The sequence below is a fragment of the Diadema antillarum genome, unplaced genomic scaffold (assembly GCF_040938485.1).
Source record: "Diadema antillarum isolate AM-2024a unplaced genomic scaffold, OU_Dant_1.0 scf00000103, whole genome shotgun sequence".
In the NCBI taxonomy this organism is placed as follows: domain Eukaryota; kingdom Metazoa; phylum Echinodermata; class Echinoidea; order Diadematoida; family Diadematidae; genus Diadema; species Diadema antillarum.
The window spans coordinates 4,830,646-4,855,000 of NW_027270992.1; the positions used below are offsets into that span (position 1 = coordinate 4,830,646).

General features: G+C 37.0%; 1 protein-coding gene across 1 annotated transcript in view; it reads left to right on the forward strand.

Annotated features, from left to right (window-relative positions):
* The first annotated feature begins 238 nt into the window (after positions 1-238).
* LOC139719035 (gamma-aminobutyric acid type B receptor subunit 2-like) overlaps positions 239-24,355 on the forward strand; it is a 59,483-nt gene continuing 35,366 nt past the window's right edge. The window contains exons 1-2 of the mRNA XM_071630479.1: positions 239-370; positions 22,802-22,957. Of these exons, the coding sequence (XP_071486580.1) occupies positions 239-370; positions 22,802-22,957 (288 nt within the window). The remainder of the gene's footprint in view (positions 371-22,801; positions 22,958-24,355) is intronic.

A 24,355-nucleotide genomic window follows, 5' to 3' on the forward strand; every position in this document is an offset into this window, starting at 1 on the left:
TTTTTTGCCAAGAGTTGATTCCGCGCCAGCGTCTCTCTCGTTGTGCCACCGTGGGATTTGACTGCAAAGTGGTGAACTCCCGAGAAAGGGCAGACGGGAAACTATGGCAACTCTTTGTGCTTTGACCCTTGGGACCGTTCTCCTGCTCGGCGTCTGCCTCGGACCGAGGCATGGGATCGTTAAGGCCTCGATGTCGCTGGCCCACCCCGGTGGTGACCCAATACCGACGGAGGTCCACATGATGGCGATGTACCCGGGTGGCTCCTGGATCGGGCTCGAAATCGCCGGGGAGATCGCGGTGGAAGAAGTGAACAGCCATCCGGACTACCTCGCCGGTTACACTATCGTCTTGCACGTCAATCATACGAACGTGAGTAAGCTGTGCACGTACTCTGGATTTACACACACACACACACACACACACACACACACACACACACACACACACGCACACACACACACACACACACACACATACACACACATACACACTTTTTTGTTTTTCAGTAATGTTTATTTGATTTCTATTATTTCACATGACAAAACATTCATCTTGAATCTATTTAAACACAATATACAATCATCAATGTTTGATAAAACAAACAAACACACAGACACACACACACACACACTAATCAAGAAAATAGCGTGAAATCGTTCTTATACTAATGGCGCTGATGAAGATAAGCATATCAATAAATTCTTATAATATTATAGATGTTCATATGAAGATCAGAACTACAGGACCCTACATAATGGCATTTTTTTAACCTTCAAAATCCATGCGTACTGTGCACCTTCACTTAGCTACACACAAACACACAGAATATGTATGTATATATATATATATACACACACACATATATATATATATATATATATATATATATACATATACATATATATATATATATATATATTCATATATATATATATATATATATATATATATAGATAGATATAGATATATATTGGAATTATCCACGTGTTGGACTTCGAATGTTATAAGAAGAAGAAGGAGTCTTGAGTACGCCATTTGTAGTTCCAACAAGGTTAAAAAAAAAACTTGTTGGAACTACAAATGGCGTACTCGAGACTCCTTCTTATATATATATATATATATATATATATATATATATATATAAATATATATATATATATATATGTGTGTGTGTGTGTGTGTGTACAAGATATGTATGCGTATCAATGATTTTATACGAGTACATCAATGTGATATATCCCTGTATTATATACACGTGTACATTTATAATATAGGTTTTCCCGGCCAATTTCGCACTTTTGTCAGTCCATTTGATAAAAGGTTCATTCAATTTAGCGAAAAATCTTCCTCACTGCACATTCTGTCATTCAAAATTGCAAGTTGGTCGTTCAATTTAGCATTTCGATCAATGAAATTTGCACTTGTGCCTTTCGAATTCGTAAAACGGGCATTCAAATTGGCACGTGCTCTTCAGTCATTCAAATTCGCCAGCACTGGCCAAAAGGGGCATTTCAGTCTTTCAATTTCGCGTATGGGCGGTCAAATTCCAAACATATTCATTCAAATTAACGTCATGTTATTTCTATTTTGAAAAGGTGATAACATTTAAACGCGTATTTCTATGTGACTTTTTGTTTCATCCACGCACTATTAAGCAGTAAAAGTATCACAATATTTGACCCTAAACTCGAGGTTATTGTTCTGTAACGCCCCTTTTCTTTCATGCATGTCATTTTAGGCCTACATGTACCAACACTACAGATTAATTTCATCTTCTTTACAGTCATGACAGCACAAGTTAGATACAGTCATATTTCTCAAGAAGACAGAAAAAGAACTGTAGGAACATTTGATGATCATAACCTAGAATTTCAGAACTGGCCGACACACTCGGAATAAAGCACTCAACGGCCAGATAAGTTGTGGCAACATGATGCACTATCTTCAAATTAGAAGACTCACTAAGCACATTGAAGAAAAAAAAAATGTTGCCAAAATCTCTAAAATGAGTACGAAAATATGAAATGTAATGACGCTTGCAAAACAATAACTATGTTGAAGAGAAAAAAATTAAGAAAAGCATAAATATGCGTGCTAAATTGACTGCAAAAGATGTTAAATTGGATGCCCCAAAATGAATTTGAATGAACGAGTGCAGCATGTTCGTGATCACGTGACTATATCATTCTAAATTGAATGAACGAATAACGAAATGGTGCTTGTTTTACGAATTACAATTGAAAAAGTGTTAATTAGAATGACGCTAAAGGTAATTTGAAAGCTCCAAAATGAATTTGAATGAAGAGATCATAAAATTGAACTACCGAACATGTCATCTATGCTAAATTTTGCTAAATTGAATGCAGCAATTAGGAATTGGACTGACAAAAGTGCGAAATTGGAAAACCTATATTAGTACGTAGCAGATATTACCAGATTTGATTTGGATGTCTGTTAGCTGAGCCTATTTAGCTATTTTTTCTGTATATTCTAAATGAAAAGTTATTCATTAATTTCTTTTTTTTAATCTCTGCAGTGGAAACAAAGAGAGAGAGAGAGAGAGAAAGAGAGAGAGAGAAAGAGGAATCATTTCAATGAAAATCCCTCCGTCATCGTCTTCAATACTAAATTCTTGTATAGCTCTATAGGAATGTCTATACATTTTGCTGTTTAAGGTCATTAAACACACACATTCACATGGTGTTGATGCTCGCGGATGAATGAGTATAGGGTTAGGTGCGACTCGGCTATGTTTTAAAGGACGAATTCACCCATCATGCAGGATATTGTCTCGTACGCAACGAAGGTGAAATGACTCGACAAAGCTCAAAATTAAAAAAAATGAATTTCATTTCACCTCGATGAAAGGCTCTAGGGGTGAGGGTGATACGTATGGATTTCTGAAACTGCTGTGTTTCTTTCTTGTTGCACCCTATGGATAGGACTTTTTTTAGAAAACAATTCGTCCGGCGTTGTTAAAGCAATAAAAAGCAAAACAAAACAATCTAACCCCCGGACAGAGAATGATCCGGAAAAGAGAACTGCAGAGAAAAAAAAAAACAAAGAAGAGGAAGGAAAGTAAGAGTTCGTTGTGAATACCACCTTTTGAATTATTAGAGATTCTGTAGAGAACTTTGGAATCAAATGATAAAGTGCAGATATTTTTTTCCAGATCATTTTTTATTGAATGTCCTTGGTATAAGCAGTATCATAAAGAGTGATTTATTGATTGTGTTAATGTTTAAAGAAAAAAAATACTAATGAAGCGCAACCTAGATTCGAATGTCAAGAAGAATTTGGCATGAAATCATTGAAACACGAATATAAAGCTGAAATGCTCACTTAAAAGCTCTATACCACTCACCTACAATGATTAATTTCAGACTGGACACGGAAATGAAAGCATCAGATTCTGAACATCTCGAATCATCCTGTTTTTTTTTTTTTTTTTTTTGGTGACAATTAGTTAAACAAACAAAATGTGTTTTGAATTTCCCCTCCCCCAAGAAAAGGGAAATAATAGTCTGAAACCCCAGGTTATATAGACACGAAATGACACGTGGACTTTACTGAATTAGTCACTTCAGTCAGGGTACTTTCCGGGGTAAATTCCCCAGTATTATTTTTATTTTTTAAACTGCGTGATGTCGCGTTAGGAGCACTTCGAATATGAGCTGACGAGCTCGCTGCGATTGATAGGAAAACATTATATGTCCTTGAACGACTATGCGTTTAAAAATGACTAATAGATAAAAACTCTCTCCCCTATACCTCCTTCTATTGTGATAGAATTGCATTCTATGGTGTGTCAAATACTGCCTACATATTGTGTGTTAAAGGTTGCAGAGAGGCACTCTAAGAGAAATATTTGTCCCCATTTTTATTCTTGTCGTTATTCCCAAGCATGAGGTCTTCTAGCGCAGCTGTGTTTGATATAAAAACAACGAATGCTCAAAATATCTTTTCGTTTTACTCAGTAAGTTACCGTTTTTGGCGTATGCTCCTCATGCCTATATTGGAGCTAAGTGTGGAGGGTGAAATGTAAACGTAATTTCCGATTCATCGCTTATATCCGTTGGTTCCCAGAAATTTCGATTCTATAGAACATTGATGCAAGGCAAAAAGCTGCCACGTGAGCTATGGATGACAGTGAGAAGCTACAATGCTGTGTTACCACGGATATCTCATTTGGAAGGTTGTCAGGTTTTTGTCAACAGCTAAATTTTTGTGGTTTGTGTCAGTGTCAGGTATGAACATGGGAGTTGCGAGATTATGTTCGAACGGAGCGGTAAAACATATACTGTAGCGCGCTTTGGGTTTAGAGAGTGTATTAATGACAGTTCAGCCGCATCCCCACATCAATGTGGGTGTGGGGATCTATTATGCGAATTATTCTGGAAATTTGAGATGATGAGGTGTTAAAAGCAGCGAATAAAAACCGCAAAAAGCGTCAGCGATGATGGGTAGTTTCTTCTCCCTGTTTGCGCAAACCATTAGTACAACGAGCTGTAAATGGCTTGTCAACTTTTATCAATACTGTTTAGGTTTTCACTTGTGCCCCATCCACTTCGTGTGTGTGTGTGTGTGTGTGTGTGTGTGTGTGTGTGTGTGTGTGTGTGTGTGTGTGTGTGTGCGTGTGTGAGTTTATGAAAATCGGGACAATAATGCAAACACTCACAATGATAAGCCAGTAAACTATTCGTAGTTCCACTTTGCGCATGAGCAGCAAAAGGTCACACATGTACCAACAGGCATTGAGTCACTGAGATAAGCATCTACAGGATGCAATGTTTATTCATGTTATCATTATAAATGGTGCTTGCCAGCACAACCACCCGACAGCAGGCCTGGTATTTTCGCAAGATCAACAGAAAAAACCCAAACAAATAGATGCTTCCCCAAGTTGATGGACCATTCTGGTCACTTAATCTACACAAGTTCACTCTTTGTTTGAACATGAATTCCGCGGATTGTTACGTCAGGAAAGCTTATGCTTATATGTCACTTTTAAAAGCAGTGAAGTTGCCTGACTAAACGAAAAAAAGAAGAAGAAAGAAAGGTTGTTTATACCAATGTGCAGGTGAGCTATTTACGAACTCTCTTATTGCACCGCAAAGATTCGGGTGGACATCATGTTGTAATGTTCTTTTACACTGTATATATTTGGAGAGGGTATGATAGGATTTATCACTTAAATTTTCAAGTATGAATGTTTCGTGCGGGTGCACTGTATTGGAAAGTAGACGCTGCAGGGAGAGAAATGAATATAACCAAAACACGTACGCCAAATATACACGTCCTTATATATATTGTTAGCACAGGTTGTTCAGACACAACTATCAAAAACTAATCATTTTGACATGATTGACGTGAAAAGAAACGTTAACAACAACAACAGCAATACCAAAATACCTGATGTGAGTATTGCATAATAAGGCAGCCGTTGTGATTGTGTGAATTCATTCTATATGGCAATGAGGATAGAAGAGTTTGGAGAGCCTGTCAAAAGTGAAGCTGTCAGAATTGGAATATCATTAATGTGTAGCAATTGATTAAAGAGATATTGCTAATTCACTTTGACCACTACATGAGTAGTCTCTTAGAGAGCACAGACGGCTTCATTCCCATCTCTGCAGCAGAAAATATCCTTTTTCTTTTCTCCTGTAATAAGTCTTGCACATAGCTGTTGTTGAATGATATCATTATTGGTTATTGTTACTGAAACTTGAAATCCTCCGAACACGAATATCTGTATCTGTTTAACAACAGCATTGAAGGAGAACTCCGAATGATTTTCAAACTTTTACATTTGAACACCTATAGATAGCTTATACTGGGTGCATAGATTCAGAATGTATAGTGACTGAGACGAGGAGTAAGAATGCTTTTGAAAATATATAACAAATCACAGTGACCTAGGATGTCACAGCAGCCCCACCATAAGACTGTATGAGCGGGGGCTCACAGTGACCTAGGATGTCACAGCAGCCCCACCATAAGACTGTATGAGCGGGGGCTCAAAGAAGCAGAACAAAAGAAGAAAGCATGCATAAATTTTACACCGGTGAACTTGTCAAGCACGCGGTATTGTAAAATAATTACATTGCTACATTTCGGAAATATGAGAACCTCCTAGTCATGCAGTCTTAATGAAGCTGCTGTGTCATCATCCTTGTTTTGTGTGATTTTTTTTTCAGAGTATTGGTTTTTCTGCTCATGGACCACAATTCGTTCCACAAATATAAACGTGGAGCCGTCGATTTATGTACTATATGATGTGAAATTATGAAAATCGCCTGGACTTCTTTATTAGATAGCCAATGGCTCACACGTCTGTCTGAAATTTCTTAGACAACAATAATGAATAAAGTGCCGTATGGCAAGTCATAGGGGAAAAAAAACCAAAATATATTCGATGTGCAATATATATATATATATATGCGCAATTAAAATATATTCAATATTTTAATTGCGCATGTATTTTTTGTGAACATCGAATATATTTTAATTGCGCACATATTTTTGGTGAACATCGAATATATTTTGTTTTTTCCCGTATGGCTTGCCATCCATAGCGCATATATATATATATATATATATATATATATATATATATATATTTTTTTTTTGTGAACAGCGAATATGTTTTTAACTGTGCATATATTTTTTGTGCACATCGAATTTATTTTGTTTTTCCCCTATGGCTTGCCATAGTGCCGACTACTAGTACATGGGAACCCATCATGTTTATGGCATAGCAAATGTCCATTTTATTCACCCTGTGAGACATACAGGCGTTAGCAATGTCAATGCAAATTACGATTCCGCATGAGCGACATTTCCTTTTTTATACAGAGAAAATCTGTATCTTAGTAACTTAAGCATTGATTTTAGACAGTCGATCGGCTTGCTCATCTGTAGTCTTTCTGACGATAGTGCCAACTTTTAGTAGATCACGGAAACCCATAATGTTCATCCTACAGAAAATGTAAAATTTATTCACTCTGCAAGTGCTCGGGCGCTGCCAAAGTCAATGCAAATAACTATCAAGCATGAACTGACATCTCCTGTACAGTTTCGTTTGGTATTTCTGTATAAAGGATGGTTATATCGACATAGTGCTGGGGTTGAAATATTAGTTTCTATATAGTGTTTGCTTTACTGAAAATCCTTGAAGTAAGCGGTATAAAAATTGGTCCTGTGGTACATACACCAATTTTTTTCCCGTAATTGATTGCATGGACATGCATGATTATTGAATTTGAACTTCAATGAAAATATCGATGAGAATATAAGCAACAATAACAACAAACAGACAGATAGACAGACAGACAAACAAACAAAACAACGATATATCGTTAATACTCGTGCTATATATGCTTAATTCTACAGTTTAAAGGGACAATTTTATTCCGTCTAAATCTGAATCTTATATCTAAAAAATAAAGTCAAGCGAGCAAGACAATAAGTTTTATTGCAATTTTATAAGATCATTAGAATGATGTGTATCTTTTTACCCGTCATTTCAGCTCTAGACAGTAATATCGGTTGCAATCATTTTTTGCAGATCATAAATATGTAAAGATGATGTCATTGACTGTCCCATTAAAGTTCAATGTCAGTGCGATTTGTTTTATTCTTACCAATCATCATCTGACAACTACAACTATTATTACACATCAAGGTTTCATGGAAACCTGGTATATTTGAAAATTACGACTTCATAGAAATATTTTTTTTTTGCTTCCTTTGAATAATTTTCAGGGTTATTGATTTGTCAGAATTAGTTTGATTATAAAGCAGTTTCACTTTTAATGCAAGCCATGTGTATTGGTTAATTTTAAAGGTGAAACAATGAAATGCATATATAACGGTATCAAGGGTGATCGAGATTCTATATCTATAAGTTGTTTAGATTTTCAACCTTCGCAAGATCACGTTTAAAAAAAACAGTAACGTCACAGTGTTTTTATCTTTTTAATTGATTATCATTATTATTATTATTATCATCATTATTATTATTATCATTATTATTTGTAAGTGATAAGGACAGAGTTAGGTTGAAACCACTGTACTCAGGTACGTATTTGTACGGCACACTTCAAGGCGAGCTTTTGATATGATTGCGATGTTGAAAGTATGAGCACCGTGTTGTAACACAGAAAATGATTTACCATCTTTTGTCAGCTGATACGCGGACTCACTTTTACACATTCGTCACTTCTTCAGAGTAGAAAGTGCCATTACCATCATTATATGCACTGCTAAGGATTTGAGAGTGATTGTTGGTAGAGCTAGAATAACCTGCATGTCCCAGTGGAGAAATATTCCTCACATACTTGAGTATTTTTGTCTATTTATCATTTTTTTCTTTCACGGAAAATATCAAAAGCTCTTCAAGTTCAGGAAATTTGATAAAAGGAAAACTTGCGCTTCTTTTGCGGACGTAGCGATAGTTTTTTATTGTGAGCGTGATTGTGTGTGCGCGTAGGTGTGTGTGTGTGTGTGTGTGCGTGTGTGAAAATGATGTTGCTAGACATGTTACTTGCTCATCAATAACATGATACCTGTTACAAGGGCTTTCTCACTAAACCTTTTAGGGGATGCTCATATGACGCAATGTTCGTTATGTAAAATAAAATAATTGGTGGCTTAGCATTAGTTGTATCGCCATTGATATAATATCATTCATTTCTGATTTGTATGGATTTCAACAAATGCGTTTCTTGTGCTGAATTGCCGTCATTCAAACTAACTGTAAACTCATAGAAAGAGTTTCATGGAGATATTCATTAAAATGACAAGGAGCAAAGAAAGTGTGGCGGTTCTTTCTTTCTTTGCTTTATGTAAAAGGTGAGTTTCTCAAATTTTGTTTGCAGTGAAATAATTTCGAAGTTAGTCTTCCCCGTCCGTTTCCTTGAAATTTACTGTGGAGTAGAATCTAAGTCGATTTGTGTTCCACGATATCAAAATATGCATACTTATCTACTAGCTTGGCTCTAAGAATTACTTTCTCGCACATTATTATTGAATCGGACGATGGAGGTTAAAAAAAGAAAGAAAGAAAGAACCCAAGATGCTTTTAGCTGCCACGGATTTTCCTCGTCAGAGGATCGGTAATCGAATGGGGTCAACCGTATGCCAATTTTGCTTTGTTGAGGCGACTGCTGTGTATTGTAAAATATTTCGTATGTAAGAACCATAACTTTATTGTATTCGCATTATGCAGGTTCCCCAAAGCACAGCCTGAAAGCTGGCACAGGTTGTAAATCAACTTGTGATATATATTATATATATATATATCAACGTGTGATATATATTTTATAAATTGCACATACACATACACATACACACTCACACACACACACATACATAATACATAAACGATATGTATATGTATATCTGCAATTCATGAAATATACTGTATACATATTTGCCCTGGCGGAGGCGCTTCAACATTTGCAAATCTAATTGCGTGACGAGAAGGAGGAGCCAGCAAAACGTAGCGTAATTATTCACTTCCAGTTCCTTTATTGCCACGCCTTCGACCACTTACCGGTCTGTTCCTGCTCGTCAGGGCCTTTCAGATTCAACATAGCAACTAATTGCAACAAAATTTGATCGAAATCCTGATAAAGCTGAACCGAAGCAAAACAAAATCAAATCAGCAACAAACCTCCAAACCATGTACTTGAAATGAGCATATCATGCACCACAACATTGCGGTATTCGCCACAGAAAAGCAATATGACATCAATCGATTTATAACGTGCACACCAATAACATAGCGGTACATACCCGCAATTAAGAACAGCAATATGATATCAATAACATGCACACCAACAACATGAAGGTATATTCGCCGTAGAGCAATTCAAAGCAAGGCATCGTCAGCAAAATGCTCACGCGAAGTGCATACCAGAACAAACTGGATGGCGTTGGGAAGGGGTTGAGTTTGGTTGTGTATAGTGTGGAGGTGTGGATGTCAGATCTTCGAGCGCATTGACTAACGCGAAGAATTTGGTGGTGGTGCTACCATCAGGACCAATAACTCCTTTCTTACATTTACATAAGCTTATATGTGTGTGCACTGCAATATACATACAGTTTGTACATTATTATACATGTATATTTTCATTGTAATCGAGTCTTTATTGGTAAACAAAACAAAACAAAACAAAACAAAACAAAGGACATCATTGACATATTCCTGATTTGTCGTCCTATTCCAAAGGTATGTATATAAATACATAAAATATCATATGCATTCATATACCTATGTACATAAACATAATATCATAATGTGTATATGTCCCTCATATATACACGTTTACATATATATATATATATATGGGTGTGTGTGTGGGGGTGTGTATTGAATATAGGAAATCAAATGCATTATACTCGATTGTAAACAAGATTGATAAATAACTAATTTAAATTCAAGTTTATAAACATAATATCAGCTGAGGTCTGGGTGGTACCATGAATAAACGGATCCGTGTATATAGCATGTCTGCAGTATTAGTCCATGAATAGACATGCACTGTATAGAGCTGTATTATATAAATCGTATCATAACATTGATTTTTCGTGAACGATATCAAAACTATAACGGAAACGATGAGAAATTGTGTAATCAAAACATTTTTTACTACGCATTTATATTTCATAGATTCGCGTGAGTCATTTTTCCTCACTCAAGTACATTGACACTCTATTTCAATTATATTTTTTAAAGGAGAAACAATAAAGCCCTGCTCAATAGTAGTACAAAGTCCCTTCCGAAGGAACTGAACTTTTTTAAATTTATATTTACTGAAAATACCTTTCACAGACAATAATTTAAAGGCTTACTTCTCACCCTGAAGTCTAGCTGAATAATTAAAAGGATTTTATCAGTATCAACCAAAATCAACAAGGTTAATTTAAGTTTGGGTCTCTTTACATTTAGCCAACTAGTTGGAATTTATAATTCTCAACCTTATGATAGCTTAACAAGGTTGAGCAAGAACTATTTTGGTTGTTCAGGCTGCGTGGTGGTTTTTTTTTTCTGAACTATCAATAATTTAGTGTAACTCATGCCACAGAACAGCACAATCTTTGAATCCTGAAAGCAAGTGAATAATATTCTCTTAATAGAGGGGTGAAAGTTGAGGTGTGAATTTTTCTTCATTTTGTCTTCCTCTGCAAATGAAATTTGTGAGATCGCAACTGCTGATCTGTAATCACCAAACATGTCGGGGAAAAAAATGAACCATGGAAATTGAACTTGTCAACTACTTCTTTCCGGGCAGCTACACAACCACCAGGCCATCCCTGGTTGCCGGCAGTGACACGATGAAAATGGAATAAATACCCAAGCTCTAAAATACCGGCATTATTATATTAAGTAGTCCAGTGCGGACCACCCTATAATGAAAGCAAGAGAATATTAATGGGGGGGGGGGGGGGGTTGAGGTGTGAATTTTTTTCAATTTGTCTCCCTCTGCTAGTGAAATTTGTGAGATTGCAACTGCTGATCAGTAATCTAACAAACATGTCTTGTTTTCATCAAAGCCACGACAGGCTCGAGTCCCGTGGTTCCTTTCTTTCCGACACGTTTGTTAAAGTACAGATCAGCAGTTGCGATTTTACAAATTTCATTTGCAGAGGGAGACAAATTGAAGAAAATTCACAATTCGTTGGTCCTAATAGTACCTCATTTCTGCTTAGTAAAAGTTGTTTATCTCGATATCTATAGAGCAAGAAAGAATAGAAGCTTCACCGAAATTGCGGGAACAACAACGTCTATGATATTCACTACAGGTTGAGCAGAGTCAAGGCGCTTCATCAAATCCAAACGAGGTCGAGAAACAGATCGAATGAGAAGTCAGTTTCCTCGCATTAAACATTAAAGTAATGGTGAGGCGCCTGACTATGGTATCAAATATTGTGCGGCATGTTTATTCTAGATCTGTTGCATTAGCTTTTGAAGACCTGTACAGACGCATGAACTGACTTGCAAACAAAAGATTGTGTTCTTCAGGACAGAAAATGCGGGAAAACCCTCGATATTGAAAAACAAAACCCTCGATATTGAAAAACAACAACAACAACAACAACAACAAAGTTTTATTTCGATACCCAACTGTCTGTAATGTCTCGAAGTTCTCGTAATTAACTTCGTATACAATAATGTCAGATATAATCAATGAAGCGACGTCGCTTTATATTCATTTCTTAACCAAAACCATGACGGTAGGTTTGCTTGGTGTTGAGGTCGTGAAAATATAGTGCATTGTGGCATATTACACATCCCAGGGGAATATAGACTTGAAAGTGGGTTCCATTTACACAACCCGAACTAAAGGAAAAGACACCCATTTCTTTCTTTTTCCTCTTCTTCATCTTCTCCTTCTTCCTCTTCTTTTTCATTATCTCATTTTTCTTCTCTCTCTCACAATTCATGCGGAAAAGCATAGAGAAAAAAAAAAAGATCCATTATTGTTAGAGTCGTCGAACCAGATACGAAGGTTTCCGTTCGTCGGAGTGATGCAACTTACCCGATAGCAGCATATTTGTGGATTTTATAACGATTACCTCACCTCGATAGCTTTCCTGTTGAACCAGTTTCGTACACTTAATGTTCCTCATATTCTGTGTAAATAGGTTAGACATGATTGTGCACAAATGCCTTGCAAGTTTCTCAGAGCAGATTTTGTAGCATTTCTCTTTCTTTTTTTTTTCCTCGAGGCAAATTGATTGACAGAAAACAATTCGGATTTTTATTTACGGTTCAGCATTATCATGCAATTCTATATGCAGAGTATTGGCTTCAGAATGAACGAGGCTTTTTGTGTAAAAACGGTGAGGGATTATAAGAATGTATGATATTGCAGAAAGTGTAGAATCTGATGTTTTCATTAAAAAACAGATTCCTGCCAATGCCTCGATTACAACTGCATAATCCACTGTTCGTATATAGACTGGAGACTATATAAACTGCAGACTATATCTCAAGTCATTAAAATTTTCTGTATAACTTTGCATCCACTTTGAAATAATATTAAGGGACTACAAATACCTTGATTGTTAACAAAATTTTGCTCTCTTTTCCTATGTTTTATTCATGTTTACTACTGGAGACAGTTAGAAGACGGAATGGAAAGAGATATTTTGGAAAGCAGATTCTAATGTATTAGCATGTGGCTATAGGTATAGGTCATGGTCTGTTTTCATAGCATAAAATCACACTGCATTTTTGTTACTTGCAATTTCGAAGTCCCTTTGTTGTTTTTTCTTACGCGTGGCTATGTCACTGTGATTATACTTTCAGTTGCGTTACAAATCCTCTCAATCTTTACCTTTAAACGACTGACTAAAAGGATATTGGGATTTCTTACAAAAATAGTGTTTGAAGTGTTTGAAGTTAGTAAGGCAGTGGCATTAAAAGAAAATAAGCACTAATACCACTTGTTTTTCAATCAGTCTGGCCATACACACGCAGGAAGTCCAGTGTGTACAGGCCAACAGAAATCACATGCCTTTCTACCCATTTTGAACGGTGACCTTAAAGTTCATCATGGTCGTCGATGACGCAACCAAAGGCGTCAGGTCTGTGATTGGAACAGAATTCATTTGAATTGGTTTCTTCTGCCAGTAGTATACCTTTGTTCTGGTGATGCATCCAGGCTAAAGTGGCTATTCAGAATCGTGTCGAAGTGAAGCGGTCGATTTTTTTTTCAGCTGACATTGGGGGAAAATTATTGTTATTGTTCAGGCGGTTTTTTCTTCTTTCCAACCCAGCATCCTGATTGTCTTCTATATCTTGGAGAAACGCGGTTTGAAACTGGCTGCTAGTCCGTGTACGTTATAGCATCTCATGTTGTATAGTCCGACTGTCGTTTAACAGGCTATACATAGAGCCTTCACATCAGCATGCAAATGTGTATGAAGCAGGTCTGTGAGCGGATGGCACGCTATCATCGTGATCATCAACCGAAACATTAGCGCACGTTATGCCATTTTATAAAGACGCCACGAATATATTTGTTATAATTCTATGATTTTTTATGTCGTGTTTCTTTTTTATGGTAATGGACATACAAAGGCTCATTTTTTAAATCAACCTTGATCTATGTTCTCTTTCTGAAAGTCATGGCTTGCAATGTCAGGGGTTTTCTCCTCTCAGGTTTTGTTGTAATTGTTGTTGTTGTTGGATATCAAGTTTGTGACCCTGACAGTTTTATACGTTTGCTTTCATAATCGTTCTGCCTGTCAATTTCTTAATCTACGTAAGTAAACACACAGTCATTTACCGTGCGCAAAATGTACGCAGCACGAGAAGAAAAAAAAAAGATACAGTGAAGTTCTTTTATGTACCACGCAGAGTCATTTTCTGCAACATCAACCAGAATGCCACTCCATATCAGGAGAAATGAGCTCCCTTCGTTATGATTGCCTTCCAAGTCCATCAGTAAACTCTTTAAGAAGTCGTGAAAAGAACCTCGGCTTTCACATTTTCGCCACAGTGATGCTACTATTGATCAGGTTTGCTGAAGAAAGAGAAAAAATAACCGACACGCTAACAATAGACGCTGGAGTCGGGTTCGGTCAATGCCAACTTCCCGCTGTGTTGACTTCATCTCGTGTAGATGATGTCGCTTTGGCAGAAGATTGTCCCCTCATGTAAATATTTTCACATCCTTCTCCAAGACTGAAAGTCCATGGCAAATTAAAGGAGTAGCAAAGAAGGGAAAAATCCCTCTCTTCAGATACAAAACCTTGACATTTCTTTCGTCATCATTACTGTAACGACCTCTAAAAAAAAAACAAGACAGTGTCCGTACAGTAATATCGTTCGATTTTAAGATACTAATGATGCTACAGAAGAAAATTCGTGATATATAACGTTATTGGTTTTGCATATTCGGACTATACGCATTCAGGAATTCACGTCATGCATTTTTCTGTGTGTGTTTGTGTGTGTTTTATTCTGACGAACGTTAATACGCTCAATGAATGCCGTGTATCGTCTTGTGGCAACTTAAATGCTCTCTGAACATTGTAATGCGAAGGAGATTTCAATTTCTATGAGCTAGTATCCTTTATACGCATAATTGGTGTCGTACAAAACTAGGATTATTACATTAGGCCCTACATGTAAATATTATTATATTTATGTATATATACATACTTTATATGCACAAATATTTGCACACATTGCTTTGGTGTCTGCTGGCTTTCATGACGATTGTCTTTCCCCACTATTTTAAATTACTATTGCAAACTAAAACTTCAATTCTTCTGAAAATGTAGGTTGGTTCTGACACTACTGATAAGAATTTGACGTTTACACACAGACAGACACACATACAAACACGCGCGCGCGCGCGCAGTCTGGTGTAAGCACGTCCTATAGGCTACGAGTTGCGTATTTCAGTTTACCGTTTAAGATCCGGAGAATCATTGTGGTATAGCATTAGCGTTTATTCTCATAGTGATGCTGATTACGTAACACCCATGAGCACGACTGTACCGACTTTGCAATATTTTTCCTCTGACACTGTAGGCTGGTCTTGACACTTCCGGTAAGATCTTGACCAGGTTATAGCACTGAAGCAATTTCTTGTTTTCCGCAAGAGATCATACGCCATTCGATTATGACGCTGTAGACCAACACCCGAAACACAAGTCATCAAAGCTAATCTAATTACAAAGAAACCTAATTGTGGCACTTTAAGAAGATGGAATCCAGTCATTGCGGCATCCTTAAAAAATGCTCAGCCCTGCACCACTATTTACAAAGCTTGTTTTTACAACCCTGGCTCGTCAAAATGTAAAGTGGCATTGATTCACAAATTAGGTGGCACAGAATTGACCCAAGATTATTCAGAATGATTGTAGCTCCGACATCTTCTTCTGCAAAAGTATTTCATGAGATATTGGCCAAGCGAATATAGTATTTACCTGTTGCTACTGAAACAACAAATCCGTTCATGCAGAAGTCGTTTCCTCACGGCATTAACGGGTGCACAGAAAATAGCAAGGATGACCATGAACTACGGACAGTATACATGGCATATAAGGCAAAGAAGAAAAAAGCGCACAAAAACAATCTACTTTTGCCGACCTCCAAGATGTATTTGGATCAGTCGAGCACAACCGTATTCACTGACCGTGTCTATCAAACCAGGGAGGTCACATCCCTGATCAAACAGATGCAAGGGTTGGTGTAACACCTTTGGCAAAATGTCAAGATATTTTTATTCATTTATTTATTTATTTTGTAATCGTGACTCCATCGACTGTAGTGGAACCCCTCACTGGATTGTCTCTGACAGTTTCTCTTCCGTAAGAGATGCGTTCCACGGACAAAAGCTTTCCAGTATCATTTTCCCATTCTCATTCAACCCGATACTGAAACACACAAACAAATAAAGAGCAAAATGGATACTGGATTTGAACGAAACAACTTTCATCTGCGTGTCATTCTCAGATGACATCAATTTCATATCGGACACACATCCTCATAAATGAAAAAAAAATTAAATGTGGAACAATAAAATTGAATCAAAATCAACGATCTTGCATTAAATTAGAGTGCATATAATGGACATGTTGTAATAAACTGATTTAAAGTCAGATAGTTTGGTTTAGAAGAGAAATAGTACCCATCTTGTCATGCAGGGAGACTCCTTGAAGCTCGTTCAATTAGAGAATTCTGATTTTGCATAACCTTCTCTTTCCCACAGTGTCCTTATGTATAACTTTTATCACTAGGGCGTCTGCTATAGTTGCCTCCCTTCAAGTGACGACCTCGGAAAATGGGAGAAACATAAAATTCCCGTCACTATTTGTGTGGTAATCTTGAAACGCTTGTCCATACGCTGAACAACTTACTATAAACTATAGAGTTGGAACAAGGACGATGCAGAGGAAGTACAACAGTCAGGGCTATGTGAAGAATGATATCAAAGACAAAAATGCTAGCACCAGGGGCCCGTTTCATAATACTTGCCATCAGTGACAAGTTGTCATAGATGTGACAAGCTACTGAAATCCTTGCTTCTGATTGGCTGAGAGAAAATTTGTCATAGAAATGTGGCAGTTGTCACTGATAACAAGTTTTATGAAACGGGCCCCAGAACTTATATTTTTCATTATGATTTTTCCCCACAGGTCTAGATGGTCATCGAGTTAACCTTGGCACCGTGAAGTTTTTGTTGCATCAGAGCGATATTGTGGTAGTGAATCATGTCGTGATTGCAGATTTGACAATCCCATCTGATCCCAACATTACGAAAGCAAATAAAAGAAAAACGGAAAATGTGCACCCCTTTAAGAACACAGAGGACAACATGGCTGAGCATGCGATCTAATTTTCTTCGCAATTGGTTGACTATTCAAGAAAGAAAATGAGACAAAATCTATTCTATAATTCAGGCTCGTCGAGAAACAGAGAGAAAAAAAGGAAAGGACATACTATTCAAGCTCTGGTCTATTAATCGTGCGTCGTATGCCCTCTGAAGTGCTCGTAAAACCCCTTTAAACAACAACAAAAAAAAAACTCTGCTCACACCGTGAAAAAAAAATGATAAAGAATTCGTGGTTTTAGGCATTAAAGACACTCACATGACGTTAGATTTTATGATTCATGAGGTTTTTATAAAAGAAGAATGGGAAAGCTGATATGAAACCTGGAAAACAAGACAATAAAGTTATTTAATGAATTAAAAGGAAGTGAAAGAATTAAAGGGTAAGAAAAAAAAAAGAGCGGAGTGAGCTTAAGGAACGAGCAAGGAAGGAGAAGCTAATAGGAAGAAAGAAAGGAAGAGAGAGAGAGAGAGAGGAGGGAAAGTAGAAACGAGACAAAGATTTACATAAGGAGAGGGAGGGGGTTGAGAAAGAGATGATAAAATAGAGAATGGAAATTAGGAAGAGAACAAAGGAATTACAGAAGAGAATATATAAATACTAAATATGTATAATGTGTGCTTCGGTACAAAAAAAGGAAATCAGATGTATAAAGTATTTTACTTTGTTCGTGTATGCAGACAATCGTGACCTTTCGTGTTGATGTAAAAATTTGTAATTCTTGAGTATAATGCTGGATGATGTAAACGTATTAAGATAATCATTATCTTGTAATATCTCTTTACGGTACAGTGACAAAAGTTCTGCGTATTTTGGATGTTACAGTGTTTATCAACATAGTAAAGAATATCAAACTATACACATACATATATGTATATATATATATATATATATATATATATATATATATATATATATATATATACATACAAGCACAAATGTCATCAAAATCATAATTTCCAGCAACTGCGAACTCTTTCTCCCAAAGTCATCGTTGCTAGGTTTAACAGGACTATTAATATAGATTTGATTTGAAGGACACATCTTGTTTCTATTGATTTGATGTAAAGAAAAAAAAAAAGGATATCAGTAATGTAGTGAAGACATGTGTACAGTTCAGTAGGGGCCTTATGAGGTATAGTTATAACATTAATTCTGCCTATATTCAAATAATGTACGCGACTTAAAAACTAATAACTCAAAGTGTATGAAACTGTCATATTAAATGACTTTCTTACTACAGGTCCGAGTTTGTGGAAACGCCTATGCTATTTCATTTGTCTGAATTTGCTCTCTATAATAGGTCAATTCTAGATTTAACATGGCGTGGAACGAACTCGCATGGGTGCACGTCACGAGACCAACACCCATGAGTCATACAGCCCATGAGTGTACGCCACTAAGCAAACAAGGCCCACGAGACCGACACTTTCAGCTTAGTATTGTATGTGTTTGTACATAATATATATATATATACACATATATTGTGATAAATATTATATTATGTATCATATTATAATAGATAATGTGTGTGTGTGTGTATGTATGTGTGCGTGCGTGTGTCATATGTCACTAGTTTTTAAACCGAGGGGCCACTGACCAAGGATGGTAAATGTATAGCAAGTTAGGAACCAGTATTCTTTTCGCAGGTACTTCCTGTCACAAAAAAAAAACAACCACACACACAACCAAAAAGCAAAAAAAAAAAAAAAAGTCCTATGCCACGACTTCTTTTTCCGGGTAAATACCTAAAAAAAACAAACCGGCTTTCCTGCTCACATAGGTGGACGGCTACACGATTAAAATGCGACAGTCAGAATCCGAAAGATAATGGCTAGGAACTTCCTGACCTTCTCGTTTAGGATGTGAAAACTTCGTTTAATGAGCAGATGATTAGCATGAGGACAGATGGGAATGAAATGTAACTTTTAAAGAAGTCAAAGGAACCAGGATGTGCTTGGTCCTTTTATTACCACTTTGTCGCATCGCATGTGAAAATACAATAAAACTACAAGAAAAAATGGTTCTCCTTTAACCGAGGGAACACTGAGCAAGGATGGTATATAAACAAGTAAGTGCCAGTATTGTTTTTACAGATACTTTCTGTATACACACACAAAAAAAAAAAAAAAATCAGAAAACATATTTTGTGGATATGGCTATGCATTTTCCTTCTACATGGCTGGACAGCTGCACAATCAAAATGCGGCAGTCAGACCCGAAAGATAATGGCCGAAAACTTCCTAACCTTCTTATTCGGGTGGAGCAAACTTCGTTTAATGAGCAGCTGATTATAGCATGAGGACAGATGGGTTAGAATTACGGCCTAAAAAATGATTACCACTTGACAAGATTTTTCAGCTCAGTTTAATGTCAAATTCACAAGATACCATGACCCCATATTTCACACACTGACGTTACTCGCGGAGAAAGTGTATGATAGGCCGAAGTCGTCCCTCATGCTTCAATGTCCGACATGTTGACATGATTTAGCGTGCATCAGATTATTCCCACATGCATTCTTTTTATTAACTATTCTCTATCTCTTTCTATTGAAGAATATTCAGCATCAAAGGTTTAACATCAATATATCATCTTGGTCGCTGATGAAGAAAGCGATTACTAAACCTGTTTGGTATTTTATTTCTAAAAGCGTGCGCTTCCAGGGCAGGTTGAATAGTTGTTTGTTTGTTTTTTGTTTTTGTTTTTGCCATTTTAGGTTTTCATCAAATCATAATGGTTATATATTTAGCATAATACAAATTGTATGATATATGAAAAACAACAGCAAACTAATGCACAAAATAAATGAGTACTCCAGCCATACATGATACACATATGCACGCCCTGAGCTCATTACATGGACATCCACTGCAACGACAACAACAAACCACTTAGAGGAGCAAGGGCAACTATACATGTATAGGTATTGTCATAAGATTGAATCAGCGCAAAAGTCAGTCAGCGGTCTTGACACGGATAAATTTCATTTCGAAGAGGAAAATACCCAGAACAGGTTGTCTTATCTCATGACTTTGTGTGTGTGTGTGGGGGGGGGGGGGGGGGAGGGGGGAGGGGGAGGGGAGGGGTGTTAGGCGTGCGTGCATGTGATGTTTGCTTGTTTGTGAAGGCTTGTACTCACTGAGCATGTACGTTTATGTTCTGATGTGGGAGAGACTGCTAACTGGATAATATTCTAGTATGATCTAGATGTTATTCAATCATAGGAGAGGAATCAATATAAAGCGGCACACATTCTTCGGCAAAGATGACCCGATCAATAATACTTAAAACGTCACGAATAAAATTGTCCATACCGTCTCGGGAGAACGAACAACAGGGCGAGAGTTAACGCAACTTGCCCAAGAAGGACGGATTCGGTAACCTGACGTCTCTAAATCGCACGCCCCGGAGAGTACAATAATTTCATAACAAGAATAATAAATCGGGAGAATCTGCTTAACGCTTTGAATATATACTGTAGACAATAGGTAGGTTAGATTTTACCTTGTTTACAGTCCTGTCCACTCTTGCTTTCTCATGAAACATGTTTAGGTCACGTATGTTCAAGTAAACTACATGCTCCACCGTCCCCCAAAACTACACACGTGTCATATTAACTTTACACTTTCCCAACGCCTCAAACAAAGTAACCGATTTGTTTGATTTTATGCCGTTCGAGTTATTTAATTTTGTTGTCTTGTATATTTTGCATTATTTTATTGCAATTACCACTATGTTGCTGATGTGTATAAATAAACAGCATAAATGCGTTTCAAGAGTGCGAAGACTGAATTAAATAAAGACACTTAATTATATGTATAATTTATGTATATGAATATCACACACACACACACACATATATATATATATATATATATATATATATATATAGCGAAAACTTTCCTTCCTTGTTTCAATATATATATATACATATATATATATATAGTCATTTCTTCGCACATATACATGTATATACATCTTATATATATATATATATATATATATATATATATATATATATATATCATTTTAGTTTTCAAGTTACTGGCATCATTCCGCCTGAGGAGCTCCAACAAATCGGAAAATTACATAGAGCACGAACAGAATCTTTGACGTCTTTTTTGTCGCTTCTCTTCGATGTCAGCTATATTTTCCGCTTAAAGTCAGTATATCTTCAGCAATCAGGAATGGTGAGGAAGAGTGTAGATGTTATTCACGAGGCGCCTGACACCGACAAGGAGACTATTCAAAGACAGTTTCAGCGAAAGCAAAAATGCACCACGATGTTGGCAAGGAGAAGGGAAAACGTACCGATAAAAGGATTATATTATATGGTTGGTGTTAAAGTTTCGCGATGAAAACCAGTTAAGAGCATTGCGTTCCCATTAAGATGCATAAACCGTCCAACACCGCATTTATATGTCTGTAATGCTTTTTGCTAAGTGCCACTTCATACATATTTCATGAACATTATGAATGGTCATCTGTCTAGTTAAGACGTAATATGCATAATTTTTCCCTTTACTATTTAAGGGCTTACTTAAATCGCGTGACTGTTACTACTGCTATTAATATTATCATCATCATTGTAATACTGTACTATTAATCATCCTTTTCTGTACGATCGAGCCATATGAAATCGTTTGGACTTTTGGGCTTTTAAGGAGAGTGATGCTAACGTTCAGTAGTTTTTCACCCTTTATAAAAATTACTCTAGAAAGTGCTCTAAGCTTGGTTCTTTATGAAGTTATCTCTGTCTTTAAATCTTCATAGCAATTTCATACAAACAAATTAAAGTGACTACTTATGGAAGTGCAATTTCGTACCTATATACCTTCTTAATATGAGTCTTTGTCAAATGGCTGCCTATTAATCATGGTTTCAGCAATTGTTCCTCGTTTTTTTTAACTTCCTTCGCCGTTCAATATTACTTGAGAAAAGTAATAGCAATCATGACCTCATTATCTGTTCATATCTTACGAAGATGTAAAAGAACAAATATCTCATTTCTACAGAGCAGCATTTAGTATTGGCCTTTTTTTCTTCTTATTCTCAAAAAACGATATGAATATGATATGAAGTGAATATGATCAGGTGTCACTCTTTTTTTGAGGGGGGTGGAGGGAGCATATTCAAGCATACAATTTTGTTTAATGTACCTGCGGTTCAAGCGACAAATCAAACAAACCTATAGTATAACAGAAAACCATTACAATTGGCAACGCATGTCGAGGGAAATGTCCTCAGAAATAGAAACTATATAGAAAATTAAAACAGGTAATGAAGTTACCACTCACTTGGAAAAAAAAATTGTGCAGTGGCGCATGGTGCAAAAGTTTTAAGAGTTAATCTGACCATGATTTTTTTTTTTTATAATGATAGTGAATGTGTCTTTCCGTTCATGTTTATCAATGATTTCTATTTCCTGCTCTCTTGCAGCCCATGACGCCAACTGCCCCCAACCCGGGTTTAGCGGCGAATTTGTTCTACGAAAACATCTATTCTGGCCCGCCTAAACCCTTCCTTATCGGCGGCTTCTACTCGGAGAACTGCGTCATCTTATGCGACACGTCCAAGCATTGGAACGTCATTGAGGTATGCCGCATCAGGGACGGATCCAGGAATTCCTTAAGGGGATGGGGGGCGGGGTAGGGTTGGTGCACGCCCCCACCTCGATTTTTTTTCTTTTTATTCCTTTTGTTTTAACAAAAAATAAAGGGGGATTGGGGTGCGCGCCTGATGCGCCTCCGCCTGGATCCGCCACTGTACATTGACATCGACTGACATACACTCAGACACTTGAAGTCTTTTGCGTAATGTTGAAACGTACTTTCACATCGTAGCAATAATCATGAAGCAGAATGTTTTTTCATGGCATTGCTAGTAGTGACAAATCATAGCTGGAATGAAAAGCTGTTACACAGCAATGCGTTCATTTATAAAGCGTCTAAAATAAAATACTTCACTCCAATTTCAATCCGTGCCCGTTGATAAAAGTGCGGTATGCCGGCATGGGCGCACAGAAGTGAATTTGTTTTGCAGACAGGATTAACATTTGTTATTGTCTTTTTTTTTCAAGACCCCCTTTTTACTTGAACCCCGTGGGAAGAAAGCTTTCAGTATGGACTTTGGTACTCAGTTAGGTGAATATAGTACGTGCAGCAAAACAACATTTTACTCTCAGACTCTCCGATACGTTGAAAACTGAAGCACGCCATGTCGGCTGATTAAGTTATGCCGATTTTTGTCCAGACATAATCGCCAAGGGTATTCCGTAATATCCGCTAGCTCTGTTCTTCCATATACAAACACGTCAGCTATTAGTGGTGTGGTCAAATGAAATATCCCCACTCAACCAGAAGCGTTATTCAATAACGGTATATCAACGGAGTATATCCACACTCATTACTGTTACACATGGCAACATGTAACTATGGGGTGACCTGCAAATAGCCATGCAAGTCTGTTCGTTCGGACCAATATCAGAATTCTCTAGCCATGTTAATGTCAGCACCCGTAATGTAGGCAGATTAAGATAACACGTCAATATGTTCTCCATTATGTGAAGCGTTAAATCCCTCGACCTCCCCCCCCCCTCTGTCACAATAAAAAAAGAAATGACTAGAGCAATAGAGGTATTTAACAATAAATTCATAGAATTTATGAGCAGTCATTCGTCACAAAGGGAGATTAAAGACGAAGTTAACAGAATATGGAAAATGTATGTATATACGCATTTATGTTTATTTATCACTTGTGGTACTTGCTTCCTTCCATGCTGGAATGTTGTATGCTTGTCAGCTGGAACCAGATAAGTGCGGTTAAACCCACTTTTTTGTTTTGTTTGTCAGCAGATTAACCCGGAAGTGGCACCAGAAACTTGTCATACAAAATGTATTTTACCCTCCATTCTCAAAATGAACCGACTTTCCTCTTCCCATAAACTGGGCCCCTCACTTAAAAAAAAAAAAAAAAAAACGTAGCGCCGGCCCT